At 36.6% G+C, this 20,362-nt stretch overlaps 1 protein-coding gene across 6 annotated transcripts in view; it reads right to left on the bottom strand.

Moving 5' to 3' along the window:
- The window catches only part of zfh2 (Zn finger homeodomain 2), a 197,173-nt gene that overhangs the window by 5,834 nt on the left and 170,977 nt on the right, over positions 1-20,362 (bottom strand). For 5 of the 6 annotated variants that reach the window (XR_001847086.1, XM_017612500.1, XM_017612501.1 and 2 more), the window contains exons 5-9: positions 11,458-13,179; positions 4,623-5,314; positions 3,690-3,830; positions 1,435-1,602; positions 394-1,299 (exon numbers count right to left, since the gene is read on the bottom strand). Coding sequence is in view for 5 of the 6 variants with exons in the window: in XM_017612500.1 (XP_017467989.1) it covers positions 394-1,299; positions 1,435-1,602; positions 3,690-3,830; positions 4,623-5,314; positions 11,458-13,179 (3,629 nt within the window). In the remaining variant the exon portion in view is untranslated. The remainder of the gene's footprint in view (positions 1-393; positions 1,300-1,434; positions 1,603-3,689; positions 3,831-4,622; positions 5,315-11,457; positions 13,180-20,362) is intronic. The other variant, XM_017612503.1, reaches the window with a different exon arrangement.

Here is a 20,362-nt window from a genome sequence, read left to right as displayed (position 1 = left end):
TATTCAAACTTCAAACATTCTAACACAATTATTGTACACATTTTCATCATTTCATGGGCCTACACGAAAATGTATCTCTCAACTGCTGACGAGCTATTCAACAGAGCGCTTTGCCTCCTATACGTGATGAACAAAACTCGAAATTCGATTTCCGACATGCCATACTATTATTAAATGGCAGATGTGGGCGGGTAGAAACAACGCTATTGTGAGATCCTATTTATAACCGTTTTACGCCTGCTACAAATAGTACCTCGCATGGTACAAAATTGTGTAAAAGTATCGGCCTTCTCACATGCTATTTATGTATATAATTTCCTTTCAGTAAGACAACGTTTTCAGAATTGATTCAAATTTGTTTATGCTACAATGTGAATCAAAATAATTTCTTACCTGAAACCAGACAACAATAACCCGTGGGGAAAGCAACAATAGCTTGCTTAAATACTCCAAATCACTATCCTTTGGATAGGAGTTATTCTCAAAGAATTCCTGTAGTACCTTGATTTGATAGTCCGTGAAACGTGTTCGATTTGCTCGCTTTCCGCTGGACGTGGACGATGCATTCGAAGAATTCGAGTTCGTGTCAAATTGTGAAGATGGTGAGTTCTTTTCGAACGACTTGTTAGTTTGGAAATTTTTTGGTGGACCCATATTGTTTCCGTGCAAGTTCGCAACATTCATACTGGTAAGTTTTTGGCTGAGTGGCAAATTGTCCAATTGTTGATTCAATATTTCATTAATGCTTGCATAATGCGTGGGAGCCGTAGAAGTGCTGTTTGGTGACTGTGGTCTTGAAAGTATATCCGAGCTGCCGCTTTCTGATTTCGTTTCGTAGCTATAGAGGTTGATATGCTGTTGTTGTTGCTGCTGGTGTGCGCTTTGATTTGACTGCGATTGTAAATGTTGTTGCTGCAACATGGATGCAACAGCTGCTCCAACTGTTGTATGCTCCTGCATTTCTGTAACTTGCTGGTGTTGGTGCTCAGCTGCTGTCAATGTTGATATTCGTTGTTGTCGCTGATGCAAAAGCAATGTCGATGCCGTATTTAACAAGTGCTTATCTTGATTACCTTGTCGCTGCTGTTTTTGTTGTTGTTGAGAGGGTGAATTATCAGCGACTGTGCTGTGATGTTCAACATTCTCATCAAACGGTTCAGTTTTAATATCTATTAATATCGGAGAATGGCCACTTTTGCTGGGAAAAGCATCAGTGTTGGGTTCATTTTTGGCATCCTGGAGCTTATGTTCAAGAAGCCTATGCTTATCCTGTTCCCGTTGTTGTTGCGAAAGATTCAACTGCACAAGGAGAAATTCAATTTAAAAACAACTTATTTTTATTGGTGTTGATACAGAAGGGATGAGTATGGTTTCAAGTATTTACTAGGTAAGTATATTTTACATATTTCTAGCACCGTTAGTTTTAATACTTGCCGAAGTCAGATGAAGGTCTTCATTCAAAGGTGTCACTTTGGCTTGCCCAGTACGCTCGTACTCTTCCAGGTTTAATGTTGTAGATGGTGGATTGTTGAAGTTATAGGGAGAATCTTTGTTTCGCTGGCGTTCCTTAAATAGCGTGTTCCGAAACCAATGCTTGACAACCTTTAGCATAGAATATAAAAAAATTGCATTTGTATGAGGCCAGATTAATACAAAGTTAGAGCCAATAGTTTTTATTTTCATATTAATATTTTCTTCTCATATGTTCTTATGTGTGCATGTAATTTTTTGGATTTTAACTTGAGCTCGTCGCGGCAATTGAGGTGGCTGTTTGTGCTCATTTGACATCTGCTGTTTTTCACTTTTCTTCTTGGCGCTTCTCACGCTTAAAAGATATTAAATGAACACAGTCTAAAATATCTTACAAAGGCATTCACTCCTATTCATGTTACACAAGTGAGAGCAGCCCCAAATGTTTCAATTCCTTTGACTGTTCGTAAAGACCCATTGATCTCTTGGAGGATATTCTAGCACCTTCTTGGCTTCTACTCAAAACAATCCTCTTTAATTTTAATACTGATATTTGCCCGATTTTAAATAAAATATCGGATATGCATATTTACTAAGTGTAATTTACTTATATGTACATTTTTTTAAGTTCTCGCATAACCCCTTTAGTATTCGCTAAAATGTAATCTATTCGTCTAGAAATTTCGCTTGAGTTTCAAGGTGAGGCTACAAAATGTCATTACTGTAATTAAAGCATAGACAAACGGAAGTTTGGATCCGGATCAACGCGCTAATTTGGAATTATCTCAAGAATTAACTGCAGTTGATTCAGATTAAGTCCTGCAGCTAATCCTCAAAATGAATACGGATCAGGGGAATTTTCGATGACAACACTGGCCGAAATTGCCTCTTTTTTGTATATTGCTCAAGTAAGTAAACAAAGCAGGCGGCTTTGGCATCCGCGATAGCCGAATGGTGAGAGCTGCGTACTGCAATTCGGTAGAACCCAGGTTCGATCCTCGTTTCGAGCGATGGCTAAAAATTTTTTATCTCACTTTTAATTTTTTATTATATTTGATATAAATTTTTTATTTTGCCTTACTCTCTTTTGTTTTATCTTATTTCACATTATTTATTTTATGAAAAGGTATTCTAAATTTTTAGAGATTAATTTTAAATAAGAGGGGAAATAAAAATCAAAAATTTTGTACGCCCAAGTATGATAGACATTTTATTTTATTATATTATATATTTTTTATAAATGATTTATATTTTTATAAATCATATGTTTTGAGTCATGTTTTTGAGAAAAATACACCGTAGTAATTTTAAAATTTCAAAATTTCATTTCCCGACTGAAAAATAAGATATACTTGCTAACTCGACGGCACACAGTGTGCTTTTTAACAGTTCATGCGAATTAATCGTAGCGTTTTCGACAGAAGCAATATTTTGATATGAAACAAAATGGGTTTGAAAGCTAATGTAATTGCCTTTCACGGAAAAATATTGCCATTGAGGCACTATTACTTCTTAAAAAAATTGGTAAAAAATAGTGTTCTTCGAAAAAAACATGCAAAAATCCAACGGATATATTGAAAAATAAAACATTTTTTGTATTTTTTATTATACTAATGTTACAGATTTTGAGACGAGAAACACGATTCCACTGTTTAAATAACGAAACAAAATTTCAACCCCACAATTTGAAAAATTAATTATATATTGCATTTTTTATGATTTGCATGCAGTTGTGCATCCTTCACACAATTTTATATCCTTCGCACAACAACTGAGTTTTAGTGCTATTGAAGACCTACAATTTAAGCCAAGTCTATAGGCCCTTTAAGAGCTAAATTATTACGATTCGACAATTTCGGAGTAAAAACTAGTACAGCAGTTTCGAAGTTTGGTTTAAAATTTTTATAACTTGGCTCTCAGAGGGCCTACCTTGCCTCAAATTAAAGGCCTTGAATTGCACTAAAACGAACTTATTGTTCGAGGGATATAAAATTGTGTGAATAATGCACAGCAGCATGCATATACAAAAAAATGCAATAAATAATGCATTTTTTTAATTAAGGCGTTCAAATTTTTTTTCGAATTTTGAACAGTGAAATCGTTTCCCTTATCAGCAAGGGATATAGCTTTTCACTTATTTTAACCTAATTTACAACTTACATGCATACATACAACACACAAAATGTACATACTTTCGATAAAAAACAACCGATTGGTACCTTCATTGGTAAATTCGCTTTTTGTGACATTTCCATTATGCTTTCTTCACTTGGAGAATTGTTGATGTCGAAGTGGGCGCGCAAAATTTTTAACTGATCGTCGGTGATACGGGTCCGTGCACGTTTTTGATTACTCACCATCTGGAAAAGAGTTCGAGTAGAGCAATGATATATAATAAAATTCCATTTTATCGTAGTCTTTTTGAAGATGTTTTGCACTATGAAATTCGAGATCCCATTAAATATTTGAAATGAAAAAGTGAAATGCGAATAATCCCATAAAATTAAAATGTTAGACTTTCCCTTCAATTTCTGGTGTGCTTTCACCTCTGTTGAGATCTTTCATTGCAGAATTACACTCGGAGGAGTCAAAAGAGAAAATTTGAAGTTATGACAATGTACATACATACCATCGGTGCATACTAAGAAAGAAACAGAAAATATGAGAAATCTTCGCCGCCAACTAAGTCTTTCTTCGTCATATTTTGTATGCCTCTTTTTTCGCCGTAAATACTCTGACGTCATATCATCTATCATCATAACTTATTAGAAAATCAGTCCTTAAAATTCGACTAGTTTTAATGACGTACTGAGTAGGGCACAATAGATCCCTTGGTCACAGCGCATACCTCAACCTACGTACTAAGCAAAAATATATAACTTCTCGTCTTACCTTAATGTATGTATGTATACTTATGTATATTATACATTTATCATTTTAAGGCATCCAAACACTTGTACGCGATTTGTCGGTGCGAGTCGTACCAACAAAGAAAACGAAAAATTTTTTACTGCGATAAAATCGCATTTCTGTGTGCGTACTTGCGTTTTCGTAGTAAACTCTGTAGCATCAAAAACGGTGCGGACTCGTTCCGACGGAATCGCAAAAGTGTTTTGATGCCTTAAAGCGGAATTCCGAAAGGAAGTAGTTACCTGTGATGTAGTTGTTGCTACAGCTTGCTGTTGTTGTTGCGGTTGTTGCTGCTGTGATATTGTACCAACATTATCCGGTGTTGGACCAACTGGTACTGGGGTGGCAGGTACAGTCAAATCGCTTCCACAGAGCAGTGAACTGGGATTGGATGTATGAGAAACTTTAGGTGTGTGTGGAGACGTAATCAGGTCAGAATTGCTGCCAACGCCAGCATTAGCGCCGACCCCAAAAATGAGCGGTGGAGCAAGATTCATGAAATTCATGGACATTATATGGTGGAACTGCATGAGATTCAGCATTTCGACAGGGTTCAATTGCAAACCAGAGGATGCTGCAGTGGCTGTCAGTTGCGGCAACTGTTGGAGTTGCTGAAGGTTTTGTAAGCTTTGGTGGTGTTGTTGAATATACTTTTGCGTCAAAAGCGAACCGCAGGGCTTTATTTGCATATGTTGCATTAGATGAGTTGGTGTAATTGCTGATAACTCATCGCCACTGAAATGTGGTTGAGCCTGTTGTTGTGTTGACTGATTTAATAGTGCCGCGGTGATGGCAGCAACCTGTTCTTGCTGCTGCTGCTGTTCTTGTAATAAGTGAGCTCCTAATGGGGAAGACGATACTTGCGATGATGTATTCGAAATTTTCGATTCGATAACCTCCTTGACTTGCGGAGACCCTGGCGGCGACTGACGTTCTACCAGATTTTCATCACGACAAGGAATATAAAGCAAAAAATTATTTTAAAAATTAGTTTCCATTTAAGATGAACGCAAGCTTACAACCGATTGGGTTGCCAGATTTTAAAACGGAGAAAGGAGTACATTTATATTTTCGATAGAAAAAAAGCAGTTCAAGACATAAAAGAGGAGTACACTTTTTTTTTTAATTTCACTTAGTAGAGGTTATAACCCCTAAGCGCGGCCGAAGGCCGCCCACGCAGAAAGGAGTTAGTGCCGAGTGGATACCGAAGCCGGAGCTATATCCACAAGATGTGTTATACACTTTTGACAAAAAAAGGGGGGTTCCTCCTCTTTTAAAATTTTAATCCTTATTTGCATTTGCCAGTTTTGGGAGATAAGTACATGCGGCACGCACGTCTTTTTCATGTGTATTTTTTCTTAGACTTTGTATAAAAAAAAGAAAAAACCTGTGTAGGGTTGGTCGAATGAATGCCCTCCTAGTCACCAGTTCCGAGTCTTTTCGATTGCTAAGTATGAGGCCTTATGTTGGACAAAAGACGGAGTATAAAGGACCCGAATGGGGGAAATTTGCCTAGGGTTACAGAAGATAGGTAATAAAGTAACCGACGAAGACTTGCGTGCCGCTTGCCCTTTTCTCCCGAACCCGCTGGTAAACCCAAATGAAGGTTAAAATTTAAAAACGATTTAAAAAAAAATTAAGTAAAATCGGTGGAAAATTAACAATATAAACTACTTTATTTACTTGCGCTTTTCTCTCAAAGTGTTTACCGCCGGTAAACCCAAATGAAGGTTAAAATTTAAAAACGATTTAAAAAAAAATTAAGTAAAATCGGTGGAAAATTAACAATATAAACTACTTTATTTACTTGCGCTTTTCTCTCAAAGTGTTTACCGCCGGTAAACCCAAATGAAGGTATAAATTTAAAAACGAATTAAAAGAAATTAAGTTAAAACTGTGGATAATTAACAACAAACGACTTTTTTCGCAAAATCTATAAGGGTTCCTTTCATTTTTCAAAAAAAAACTGTGCACCAGTTATTATTTTACACCCTGTATATGATAAAATATTAATTGCTGGAAAAAGGAGTACAAAAGAAGCACAAAACTAATAAAGGAGTACATTTCCATATATTGATTTTGGGAATACAAGGGAGTACATTGCAATAAAAAGGAGTACGTTTACTCCCAAAAGCAGTACGTCTGGCAACCCTACAACCGAGTAAAGATTTTGAATAACTGTGCAAAAGTACCATTAGATGTAGCAATGCAAGTGGTTTTGAAGCTTCCGACAATGATTTATGAACTGTGGCAGAAAAAAATTTCCGGATGTTTGCATCAGAAAGTGGACATTCATTTTCGTAATTGAACAGCAAAATGCGCGTATTGCTACATCTAACTGCACTCTACGGCAGAAAAGTACTGATGTAAGCTCACGTGGATGAATATTGAGAAAGGGACAGAACAGTGGTGGCAAAGAGGGAGCAGCGCTTGTATGCTGCGAATAGTGTACACAAGCACCATACAGGGAGGAATCTTCATCCCTCTCTCTGGACGATGTGGCACTTATGATCTGACCCAAGGATACCTTATTCTGGCGTCTAAATCGACGGGTAACAGCAGCCTAACTAATTGTCAAGGACCACAATAACAGGCGTTGCTGCTTTCTGGCAGGGTCAGGTACTTGGGTCAAATCCATCGAGAACAGAAAAAGGTATGAGTTACCTTACAAAAGATGGGGTCTTTCTTGGTTCTATAAGAGATGTTTTAGTACTTTCCTTTCGGCATTGAACTAAACTGCTACTTATGGCTTCTTATTTAATAAACTTTAATGCCAAAAATATAAGAAGAATTATTTGTTATTTGGACTTCAAACACTGCGAATACTTCAGACAGTGACTTAGTGGCCAAAGTAGCCGGTTGAAGTTCGGAGTACCTATTCAATGGAGATAACAAAAAACCACTTTCACTACTGTTATTTCTGCTGCGTTAACTTGCGTTGTGTTAACGTTAAATACCTATGTGCAGACTTAGAATCGTCTAGAAGGCGCTTACCACATTTAAAGGAAGTATCTATTCGAACATTTTGTTCCGCCCGTATCCCATCATTCAAAAAAATCTTCTGTGGAGTGAGCAGTGACTGCGATTTCGAACAAATAACGCCTACAAAGCCACAAGTTTTCATGAATTAGAATTAAATTGTTTGATAAGGGATTTAGAACTAGCTTCTAGATTAAAAGAAAGCAGTTGTTGTTCTATCGTAGAAGGAAGCAAAGCTTGCAACTTAGTTTTTAATTCAGAAAATCATAATAGGGGTATTCTCGAAGTCTTGCACGATGCACGGATTACACGAAATGCAAAAATACTATTCCAAACTTCGAAGAGTACGAGAGCACCCCATTGCAAAGTGGGAGCATGCATGGGTAGCAAGCAGCGAAATCATGTATCAAATAGAATAACAAGAGACAGCAAAAAGTGGAGTGAGCGATATGAGAGGAATGAGAGAAATATGTAGCAATTCCAACCACAAAACAACTAGCACAGGGTCGCATTTATCTTGCTGTGCTATTTTGCAAAATATATACATGGGTTTCGACGTTGCATATTTTGCAGCTATAGGAAATGTTGTTTCCCATGTATTTTGTTGTTGTGTGTTTGCAAGTTATGCAATCCATGCAATCCGTGCTACGTGCAATGGCTTTGCAAGATTTGGAGAATACCCCTATTGGTTTTTGTTCAGGTGTGCAAGGCCTGGCCCAACATCGTAAAATCGCTTTTAGTTTCAAGAGGTACAATTATATCATCCCCCTTGCACAAAAAGCTGGGCCTTATGAAACAATTTGTGAAGACGCTAAACAAAAATCGAGCAATGGTTTTCATGTATAATGAGAAAATTTCCTGGTCTAAGCACAGAAAAGATAAAAGCAGGAATAAGAACATTAATAAATTATTAAATTAGAAAAATATGTTCAATGAACAATTTGGAACATCTTGCGCGGTAGTGATGGAGAACTATCGATGGGGCTATCGATGGTTTTATTTTGCCGCCACTATCGAATTTTTCTAAACACTCGTCCTCTTGTGATTCACACACTTTTCTGGTGACAAAATCAAAGCTTTTTTAAAAGTATTTAATTGACTTGGTAATCGTTTCAAAAGTTCTTCGATTATTGTGATTAAACATTTTTGAGTATTTTAATATGCTTTTTAAGTCAAGTTTATCACGCAGTTCACTAGCCTCTTCTGTAAAATTATCGTGGAAAACTTAGTTTTGTATATTATTATAATTGGGAAAAATTTATTTGAAGGGAAAAAATCGCCAAAAATCGCCAATGGCGATTTACTGAATTTCTACGCGCAGAAATCCAAAAAAAAATCGCCAAATAGGCGCGAAATCGCCAAATCTGGACACTCTGGTATCAAGTATTTTGCACTATCCCTATCGAGACCATCGATAGTTTTCCAACACTACTGTGCGGACTTTGTTTGTTGAAGTTACTAAAATTGTTTTGGGAAATTGTAAGTCAAGTAACTACTCCGAAATAGAAAACGACATGCTGGAGAGCTTTATAACCTTATAGCTTTATTCATAAAAAATTATAGTTTAAACAACTAAAACCTCCCTATTATAATTGCCATCAGGTATCTAACTTGAGAATAGAAATCGCTGCATCTTTTAGGCGCATCAATATTACATAGTTACATCCCGAGCTAATAAAAGGAAGGTAAAAAATAAAGTAGCTTTCAAAAGGGTTCATAAATTGAAAAATATATGAAAACGTCATTTTATAAAGCTTTTTAAACTTACTTTATTTTTTATGAATACGGCCCCACGTTACCAGTCATCTTGACAACTTCCCAGAGAATCTTGGATCCTATAGGGAACAAGGAGAGCGTCTTCACAAGACATGTTTGACCTATTAAAGAGAGGTACCAATGCCGGTGGAATCGTTGTATGATGGCGGACTACTGCTGAGTAGGCATAGGGATAAATCGATACCATCAAGGTATTACGTAAATCAGTTCTTGTACTTGTATCAAACAAGGTATCGATACTTACTCAGTATCGGCAAGGTATCGAGTACTTGTACATAGCACTACGATTTTGCATATTTTTCTAAGTTATTGTATTTTTTCACAAAAAATATGCATTTTTACAAGATTATTTATTTTTTGATATTTTTTCATACAACAAATTAAGAACACAATTATTTTTGTATGGTATTTGAAGATTATTTATCTTTTAACATTTTTTCATACAAAAATTTCATCTCAAAAACAATAGAATACATTTTTTCAAGATTAACTACCATACCTAAAGAAAAGCGCTGGGCTAAGCGTTTTCTGACGCCTAGCGTTAACGCCGAAGTGCCATACCTAAAAAAAAGCGGCAACGCTACGTCAAATGAAGAAATAACAAGAACAACAAGTATAGGTTTGTTTGTGTGAACTCCGAAAATTACAGCCAACTTCACTTCCAACGTCCGGTCAAAATCGGATTTTTCAACCGCTCAGCCTTGACCCCGCGTTGTTTCGGTATGCTTCATACAAATCGTATGCGAATTTTTTGACAGCCAGACAACGCTTACGCTTTTGTTTAGGTATGGCTGTAAATGATAAAGTTTTTGCATATAAAATAAGTTTAAGAAAAGAACCAATTTTTGGGTATATTTCCCAAAAACATTAACTTTTCCAAGTGTTTTCCTGAAAGGCGGTTTCGAGATTTTGAAATAGTTGTACCTGTTTTTGAGAAAAGCCTCTCGCAAGGAACAGATGACCCAACAACCGTTATGTGAAGACGGGCTTGCTTATATAGCTGTAGAAATGTAGTACGCATATCTTCCCATTCCCCTAATGGGTTGCTTTTCAAAAAAGATGCTGAAGCATAATATGTTTTGCGCTTCCGATACAAGTACTTTTTTCGATACCTAGTTGGATCGCAGTAAAAAGTATCGAATACAAAAACACTTGTACTTGGATTTACTTGTATCGTTTCATCCCTAAGTAGGCATGGGGACCTTTTGAAGCAAAGAGCGAAAGAGCCAACTCTTTCAATTGAACTAGTTCAGTAGTTTGTTCATTAAAGTCAACTAAACTTTTTTTGTGGCAAGGCTCTAATAAAAATGGAAATGTGATTTTACAGCTCATATGGAAGGAAACTCGTTTTCCGTTGTAAGGACGTAACGAAACAGCTGATCGGAATTCACGCTAAAAATAAATTTTATTTTATTTAATTTCCTATGCTTTACATCGTTTACTGCAATTTGTGTTTAAGAGTAATACTACGTTTCCACGATTCGTAATTCGCTCTCCCATTCGTTATTCGCCATCCAATTACCCTTTGAATTACGTAATTTCCCACACAAAGTTTTGAGAGCGAATTACCATACGAATGTCGAACGAATCGGTGCCTTCTCTAATATTTATCGGAAATAAATCGAAGTTTTCACCGGCCTGGTTCAATTTGCTGACACTTTCTAGTTGCTGGAAAATTAATTAATAAAATATTCTCTATATAAAATAAAATCTTTGATGATAACTTAAATGTTTGCTCCATGTTGTTCTGTAACTCAGCTCTTCCTACGGAACTAGTTCAAATAGGCGAACTATAGTTCAATAAGGTAAACGAACTAAGACTCAGCTAGTTCATTGAGCTGAACGAACTGGGAGTGAACTAATCTTCAAAGTGAACTAAAAAATCCAACTCTACTGCTAAAGGATGCAATGCCATTTTTCCAATACATACCCCTAATTTACAAAAGGAGTGAAAAATAATAGGGCTATTCAGGATCTTGTGCATATGCTCTTGGATTTGCATATTCATTGCATTTGTAAATTCACAATAATAAAATGCACACGGTTGCCGTGACAGCGAGCAAACAATTTGCAAATGCAGTTCCAACTGCAAATCCAAGACAACATCTTGAACAGGTCTAATGTTTTTATGTACATAATAACGTAATAAATACAGTTTTGATGCAAATTTGTGTTTTTATGTAATAATGAAAATCTAAAAAACTACACGTTCTGAGAAATGAAATTTTTTGTAGGTGTGTAATCAGAATAAGGTAAACAAATAAGTATAGCTCGTCTGTACCAAAGCCACTGTTGCCCGGCGTATTTGTTCTTTATATTTACCTTCAGTGTCACTAATTTTGACTGCGTTCTCTGGCAAGAGATCAGCTGTGTGGGTACAGGTTTTCCCATGGCTGGACTGCTGGGATGGTGAGCCACGGCCACTGCAGCTTGAAAACGTCGGTGAACTGGAACTGGGGGTATTTTGGTCGCTGCTAGTGTGATGAGTCTGATCCATATGCTTTTGTAGCGCTTGCGTACTGCGAAAATTTCGTTGGCACAATGTACATTTGGTAGCATCGCGCATTGTGTGATATAACAAGTGTGTGGACAACTTTTCTTGGGTTTTGAACGCAAGTGAGCAGTGTTTGCAACGGTATTTGTATACATGTCGTTCCGATATAACTAAGCTTATGTGCGTGTTCTTATAATGTGCGATCATTGCAGTTTGTGAGGGAAATGTCGAGTGGCAAGGCCGGCTGGGATGACTAGCTGCCAAACAGCGGTGATCTCCATTTGGCAAGAGAACAAAATGTTGAGTTTTCTGTGCATGCTGCAACAATTGCTGTTCATGTTTAAATTGGGAAGAACACTGTTCACATGATAATTCACTGCTATTTCCAGTTTCCAGTGATTGAGCGTACGTCGTGGGATTAGATTTATTTAGATTTATAGCTGCACTGTTAGAAATCCCCATCGCCGATGTGCTCAATTCTGTAGAGCTTTTTATATTTGGGTCATTGGGGGTATACGTACCGGTAGCAGGCTTGGTACTTTTAGCATCATAAATGCTTCCTGGTTTTGTGGGGAATTGCTTCCAAACGCTGGCATCTACCAGCTGTAGGAGCCGAGCTAAGCCATCACGATTTACACTGTGTACATTCATCAAATGTGATTCCAGCGCTTGCTTGCGGCCAAAAATATCAGTGCACAATGGACACTGAACGCTGTGTTTTGGGCTTGTTTGGCCAACCTGGCTATTGTCCTCCACATCACTAGCTCCATGCTCAACGCTTTTGAGTAGTGATGAATGTGGATGTAATTCTTCCTCCTCAGTTTCTACAAGCTCACCACTCATAACATTATGACTTCCTGGCCCAGATTCATTCATGGATGGCGATGATGTATTCTCATTCATTGTTGTAGTTATCCAGGGATCAATTGTTGATGTATCTTTTAGTGTCATTGTACTGCTCATATCAGTGCCTTTTTCTAATTCCTCGTCTACTGGCGAAAATAAACGTTCTCGTTTGATTGACGTAGGGCAATCATCATCGACAGTATCAGTTTCTAAATTGGATTTACATTCAGAGCGTGTAGCTGTTACAGCAGATGCCGCCGCAGCTGTAGCTGCTGCAACCGCCGCTTGAAATGCTTGCATTGCCGCAGAATTCGTTGGAATGCTGATGTAGTCTGGCTCCGTTTGTGGATGAACTGTGCCAAGGTGTATTTCCATCTCATCTTTAGATTGTGCAAACAAATCGCAGTTGTTGCATTTAAATACGACTGATGGTATGCTCGCAGCACTAGTTGTTGAACCCAATGAGGTTGCTTGTAAATACCTATCACCAATTGACGATTGGAAATTTGGTGTATTAACCCGTTGATACCCTTTGCTACGTACACTTGTATTTCCTGATGCAACCGAGGAATTTGATGAAGGTGAGAAAGAGTTGTGATCTATCCCAGGTGTATTATAACCGGTGTCCTCATTCGTTAAGCGCGTCGTAGGAACAGGGAAATAGTCAGCGACCGAGACCGACCTGATATTTTCCATTTTATTATCTGTAGAAACCGTAACATTATTATTAGTCGAAAACACGTGTTAAGACAATTTCTTACTATATGAAAATATAAGTGAGTATTAGTTTTGTGACGACCGCTGTGTTAGAGGAGGGTACTACCACTCCGTAGGGCCTGGATACGATCCCTGGCCCGAGCAACACTTAAATTACAAAAAGTATTTTCTAACAGCGGTCACCCCCCGGCAGGCAATGGCAAAACTCATGAACGTATTTGCCACCCGCAGGCGGCTTTAAATTGTAGATACCTCCATTTGCGTTATAACGTCAAGACGCACACCCCAGATTTATTGGAAGAGAAGCTCGACCAAACTCTTAGCAAAAGTGAAAGCACCAGCATATTTTATTAAATAATATTAGTTTGGTATTAATAATAGCACAGTGGTCGCTTGTCGATCAACTGTAGGAAATCCATGGGACACCCTTCCCTCTTTCAGCAATATTTCTTGTAATTAGCAAAAGTAAAAGGATTTTTTTTGTCAACGACAAGATATTTTTTATCAACTATGCGAGAAATTTGGCCAAAAATAGAAGCAATAATTTCAATGTTTTGAGAATATGACCCCAAAAACTGTGTTTTTAAATACATTTTGCTTATAACGATTTTTTCACATAACGATATTTCTGCGGCCAATCATAAAGACAAAATTGCAATAGTTTCGCATAAATCCCATTTAGAAGTAAAATTTATAAACTCAGCTGGGGCTTTACTATTGGATAGGCTTATTTTCAGTTCGTTTTGCGCTATCGCAGTGTTGTGAGGAAAACGAGCATGCAATTTTTAAGCTTTATTTTACAACGTATGTACATATGTATGTATGTATATACTTGTATCATCTCGCTTTCTTGTTTCTCCGCATTTTAGTACAAAGTTTGCAAACGAACTGAACCTCAAAACCCAAAGGAACTGAAATACCTAACAGTTTTTTTTCTGGTTTCGTCGAGTTTTGTGGAAGACATAGACTCAGAGCTGGGGAACCTAAAGGCTCTGTTATGCATACTTGGCAGTGCATGTACTGCTATACCATTTTTACGTAGAAATCAAAAACCAACAGACTTCTACGTATGTAATGCTGTGCGTTGGGTAACCGCTTACATGCGAAGCTCATTTAACAGATTCCTTATGTGACAACTCTCAAGCAATGCCAAGTATGCATAACAGAGCCTTAAGGCATGCGTGCCATTGATGGCAGGCAACAAAATAATTTGGGCACGGTATTAACCCTAAAAGCCCGATCCACGTCTGCCAGGCGTATACGGAATCGGGATTTTTTTTAATTTGAACACAAAAGTGCCTTTATACTTTGTTGTTTTAAATAAATGTGGTTGTAGTTTTTATTAAAATAACTATGTTTTATTATTAGTTTATATCACAACTTCAATATTATAATAATTATAACAAGTAATTTTTAGCAAAAAAAAAACCGACTTCAACTCCCATATAAAAAAAAAATATATATATATATATCTCATGATCCGCTGATCGGATCTTAACCAGATTAGTATGGGACCACCTCTGAGACACTACCTTTCCGATGCAAAAAGTATTATCGAAATCGGGTGACGTGGTCCAAAGTTATGCGGTAACATACATAAAAAAAAAAAAAAAAAGATTCCGACGAACTGATAACCTCCTCCTTTTTTGGAAGTCGGTTAATAATAATAGATTGGTGCTTATACATACGTTAGTACTTAGCCAAGCTTCTGCTCCGATTTGTGGCGTGCGCCTTGATGTTGTCACACACAGAATACACTCGGAGGTTTGCCATTGCCTGCCGAGGGACGAACGCTGTTAAGGAAAAACCTTTCAACATTCTTTAAAAAAAAATGGTCAGAACTAAGTATATTTTAGCTCACAGGTTGTCTTTTAAGTCACTAACGCCTCTAAGACGTATGTTTGGGCTTTATGTAGCTTCCAAATAGATTTTGTTTCTAGGGTTAATTGAGGACTCAATTCTTCAATTAATAGTAGTAGTATTTACTATCTAATCGACACAATTTAATTTATTCGTTTAAATTGGAGATGAAAGCAAGATCTACTGACACCCGTGAAAACAGGTCAGAAGAGCCAAAAATACAGACAGTAATCAACTAAACCCACATAAGACATTGGATTCTTGGGTTCAGTTGCATCATTCATCAATAAGCTTTGTGTGCAAAGTAGGGATGTTACGAATGTGGAATTTTAGACATCCGCGGATGCGAATGCGGATGCGAATATCTAACAGCAAACATCCGCGGATGTGGATGCGAATGCGGATGTTAAGTATTTTTAATAAACAACTAGAATCTAGTATAATGGCGAGATCGTTGTTTAAACAGCGCTTATAATCCAAACCAGATGTATCAGATTTTTCTAATGGTGATTTCGTTTCCACCAAAAAATGTCGCCTTTTGATTGCCCCTTTCTCTTTTTGTGTTCGATTCTAAATTAAAGGTAAAGGGTGAGAAAATTTTGTGTTCCTTTCTTAAAATGTTACAATATTGTAAGGTAAAAATCACATTCCCTGCCCTTTGAAGCTTTGTCAGGGAAGATGGTTGTCCTGAAAATCACATGGTTGTTAAAAACGGCAATATTATAAATTGGGTGAGCTAGACAAGGACAAGAACGCAAAAACACGCTTTTTTACAGGGTTGAGTGTAACATCAAAGACATTTTTCCCCGGGGAAGATCAACATTTTTTCGAAGAAACGAAATCACCATAAAGCTTTTTAAAAAGAATTCTTCATTCTCATTCCTTTGGCTGTTTTAGAATTTAGAGAATCTGTAACTTCATCAGTGTTTTTCGATTTCAGTTTCTGTAATTCATTTTTCATACTTTCTTTTACGGCAGGTTTGAAAAAGTTGTACTTATAGCTATAGTTGTGGAATATTTATTATTATTTTCCGGGAATGAAAATTTTTAACAAAATTCTGTTTTCAAAGTCGTGGCTGCCAGCCGAATCGGAGCAGAATATTATTATTTTTTTAAAAAAGCACTCTGTTTTTTATGAGATAGTTACGTAATTCTTATCTTATTAAAGGTCAGACCCATAGTTTTTTTAATTATTTGAGCATCGATTCTCTTTATAGCCAGACGGTGATAATTTCTGCTGGAAATCCCCATTGAAGGAGCCTATTCTTTGACCATAAATAGCAAAAAATGGACAGTTTTACCACAGAAGTTTTTTGCCAAGGATCCAATGTATATCCCTATGAAAAAAATATTGCAAGTAAACAAAATTACTGTTTTTAAAATGTTTGCTAAAAATAAATTCCCCATAGAGCTCCATTTGAAATTATTGAAACGAATAAATATATGTAACATCAAAAGCAAATCACTAAAAATTGGTTAAGAATTACAGTACACCCTTTCTTATTTTTGGTCTAGTAGTTTTTTAAGATTGGTCCAAAAAAATCATAATAAAGAAGGAAACCAACGCAGGTATTTAAAGCACAAAAAAAATGGTAAAAATACTATGTTCCCTTTGACGTACGTCAAAGGTCAAGTAGAAGTTGGAACTTGTATGACTGCCCATTGATAGCTCGGTTATATAACTTAAGAAATAATAATATGTTTAAAGACATTTTTATCAAAGTTGATAAATATGACATTTGACCAGTTTTGTTACACAAATACTCCCGCGACCACAGGCAAAAATATTGGCTACAATTTGTCATTTTGTTTGCCATATAGGTATACAAAAGCTCCGCATTGATTATTGCGAATGCGAATGTTAAAATTAATGCGGAAGCTCAGCGGTTGCGAATGCGAATATTCGCAACAACCCTGGTGCAAAGCATGGCTTCGCCTCCCTTGGTGATATAATGGGCGTAGTTCTCAAAAATAATGAACCCTCATATCTTGGTAGGCATTAAATAAACGAAGGTTTGAGGCTTATACGTTGCTTGCAAAATTGGTGGTTTTTACTGATATGCGCCATCTTTTCAATGATTTGAACGTAAAGCTTCAAGGCTCTCATAAAACTGTTATAATTATGATGCATAGATTTAAATTTAAATAAATTTAATAGCAGCTTTTCTGGCAGATATTACATTGATAACTTTGTCAAAAAGCTGCAACTAACTTTAGTGTCGTCTTTATTTTGACAATGAATATGCCCCATCGTTTCCAAAAATTGCAAATGTTTGCCAAATTTAAAATCAGATTTGAATTTAGATGAAAACCAGTGTTGTCGTTCCGTGTAAGAAAACAGGCGAATATATCAAAACATCTGACGTTTATTCAAAAATTTTATATTTGCGAAATCAAGGTTACATAAATCATATGACAATGAGAATGTTTTCAGTTTATCGAAAACTGTAGAAAGCTTCGTTCAATATTAAATCAGAGTTGCATTTACAGAATTAAAAAGTGCGTACAAATTTTGACAAGTTTTTGAACATGCAGAAGTAACTGTCGTTTCACTAGTTTTAATCTGCAACATTCCGCCTCTCGTGAGTCGAAGCGGATGCCATATAGGGTTGCCAGATTTTTTATGCGCGAAATCAGTACATTAGACTTTTTCATGCTAAAAAATCAGTATTTTTCAGTACAGTTTTATTCAAAGAAAAATTATGATTGTAAGTAACAGAAAATAATTTAAAACGCCTGAGTTCTTGTTTTTAACAATATTTTGGTATATAAATATAATATAGTTCATAAAAAAAGTGTTATTCATTTTAACATGAGTGTACACATCATTATGCACAGGAGCCAATCAATTATTTTATATTTGGGTCATTCCATTGAAAAGAGGAAAACGACATAAATTTAAATATGCACTAATTATCTCTATTTCAGTAGTAACCTCTTTTTAAAAGGCTAAATTTCATTACTCTTTTGGGAAACATTAAAAAAATCAATAGAAGTTGTAATTTTTGTCTATGGAAACTTTTATGTCATGCATAATTACTTTACACCAGTCACAAGGAGTTGCCCCACCAGTCACAACTTAAAATATTTTTCAATATTTCTTTGAAGATTATATAAACCTCATTTTTATTGAAAACGAAAGCGTAGTATTCATATTTTACAACACAAAAACATTGTTCGTGAATATTAAGTGGTTTGGCTAAAATTCATCTTTGAGAGATCAAGGGTAAAATAGAGTTCTTTTCAGTGTCCCACCATTCACATTCATTCAAATGATAGTTACATAAAACTAAGAAATCGTTTGGTATTTTTGTTAAAGCAATTTTATACATTAGTTATCGTTCTATGTTAAAACATATCTTTCGCTCTTATATAAGTTCTGACGACATAGTTAAAATTCACAATTGATTGATCTTATACTTAGAACTTAAATAAGAGCGAAAGATATTTTTTAACATAGAACGGTAACCAATGTATAAAATTGCTTTCAAAAATTTTAATTAGAAGCCGGTCTCTCTCTTTGCGCCAGGAAACAAACCTTATTCTTAAGATCCTCTCATACTGTGAAAAAGTACCACTTTTTAAGGAGTTCATCTATATTTCCTCATGGCCTGAATATTTTTTCAACTATGCAAAAGCTGTGAAAGACTAAGGATTCGCTAAAAAGAGTATCTAACTCTATTGTTTGCAAAACTCTTTTACAAAGTCAGTGAATTGAGAAAAAGGAGTTGTAAGTAATAGGCAAAAGCCATTCGAATATTGAAATTTATTGTTATTAAACTGAAGTTATTTTCGAGATAACTAACAACACTCGACAAAAATTTAAGCCTTCTTTTTAAATAATTTAAGCTCCATCATAATATCGCAACTATGTAGTACGTAACGACCCGGCGATATCCCCATAAAACGATTGATTTTTTTGTTGTATTAATTTCTTGGGCATATCAAACATTATCTAAAACATGTCAACTATACTTAAATTATTTTCTTCTTATTTTTTACAGTACAGTTTAAGGAAGATCCAACGTTATGTAAAAACCTTAAGAAAATACTAAAGTATTGTGTTTGAATAAAAAATTCAGTACAAATCAGTACAAATTTTGAAAAATCAGTACTGTACGGATAAAATAGAATCACCTACATCCAGTACAGGTAGCTTTGAAGCAGGTCTGCGCAGATTTGCTTGAATGGTCTTTACCGTTGCTGAACGCACCTGACCGTATGATGCCACAAAAACTTCGATTACCCTTCCCCGTTTCCACATCCCTCTGGCCTCATTGTCATTGCACACTATTACGATGTCTCCGACTTATATGGGTGTACACGTTTGTGCCATTTGGAACGCCGAATCAACATGGGCAAATACTCCAGCAGCCACCTCTTCCAAAATGTTTGTTTCAACCGCTGCAGGATGTGCCACAGTTTCCTTAAACACACCTTTCCCGGTATGGTCGTCGTTTGAACATAATTGCCCAACAAGAAATTATTTGGAATTCAGGGTTCAGTTAACCAGATTTTCTGCCTCTATCAGTAAACTCTGAAACTTTTCAATCTGCGGCGCTTGGTCTTTCAAAGTAAACGACATAACGCGTTTTATTGCTTGAACCATGCGTTCCCAACTACCTCTAGCCGATGAATTCGCAGGCGTGTTAAAACTCCACTCGATGTCACGCCGTGTGCACTCCTCTGTCATGTTACGTTGACTCTGTAGCCATTCTACCTTGCTGGCACAGAGGAAATTTGTACCCTGGTCGCTTCTTATTCGCACAGGGATTCCTCTGCGATTTACGAAGTTCTGAAGACATAATATAGTCGCATCTGATGACAGGTCTCTGGCCAACTCCAGATGCACTGCCCGTGCCGTCAAGCAGGTGAATATTGCCATCCATCGTTTTTCACGATCGGCTTTATGGATATCTGTATAGGCCCAAAATAATCCACCCCTGACACCCATTCGTAATTGATCACATAAGCCGCCGCAAACTCGGTATTCAAAATTTATACGGAATCGCATGACATTTTCTTCCTTCTGATGCTGGAGCTCTTTATGATAATCCCGCGCTATAAGTGATGACAAGGCATGTTTATTTGGGAGGACTATAGGCCTCTTTGTGCAGAGACGTGTGTGCCGCGTTATCTATACGTCCGCCCAGCCTTATAACCCTTTCGTCGTCAAGCACAAGAGTTAATTTAAAAAGTGGACTGGATTTACTTATAGGCAAACCCTTACGCATCGCCTTCAACTCAACTGCAAACTAGTCTTGTTGAACCAAGCGGCAGATCATCACCTCTGTTGACTTTATTTCAGAC

This window comes from Rhagoletis zephyria, unplaced genomic scaffold (assembly GCF_001687245.7).
Source record: "Rhagoletis zephyria isolate East Lansing unplaced genomic scaffold, Rhagoletis_zephyria_1.1 Rzeph_scaffold_00553, whole genome shotgun sequence".
Lineage (NCBI taxonomy): Eukaryota > Metazoa > Arthropoda > Insecta > Diptera > Tephritidae > Rhagoletis > Rhagoletis zephyria.
The sequence above is the reverse complement of the archived record's forward strand: the minus strand, read 5'-3'. Positions and strand labels throughout refer to the sequence as shown.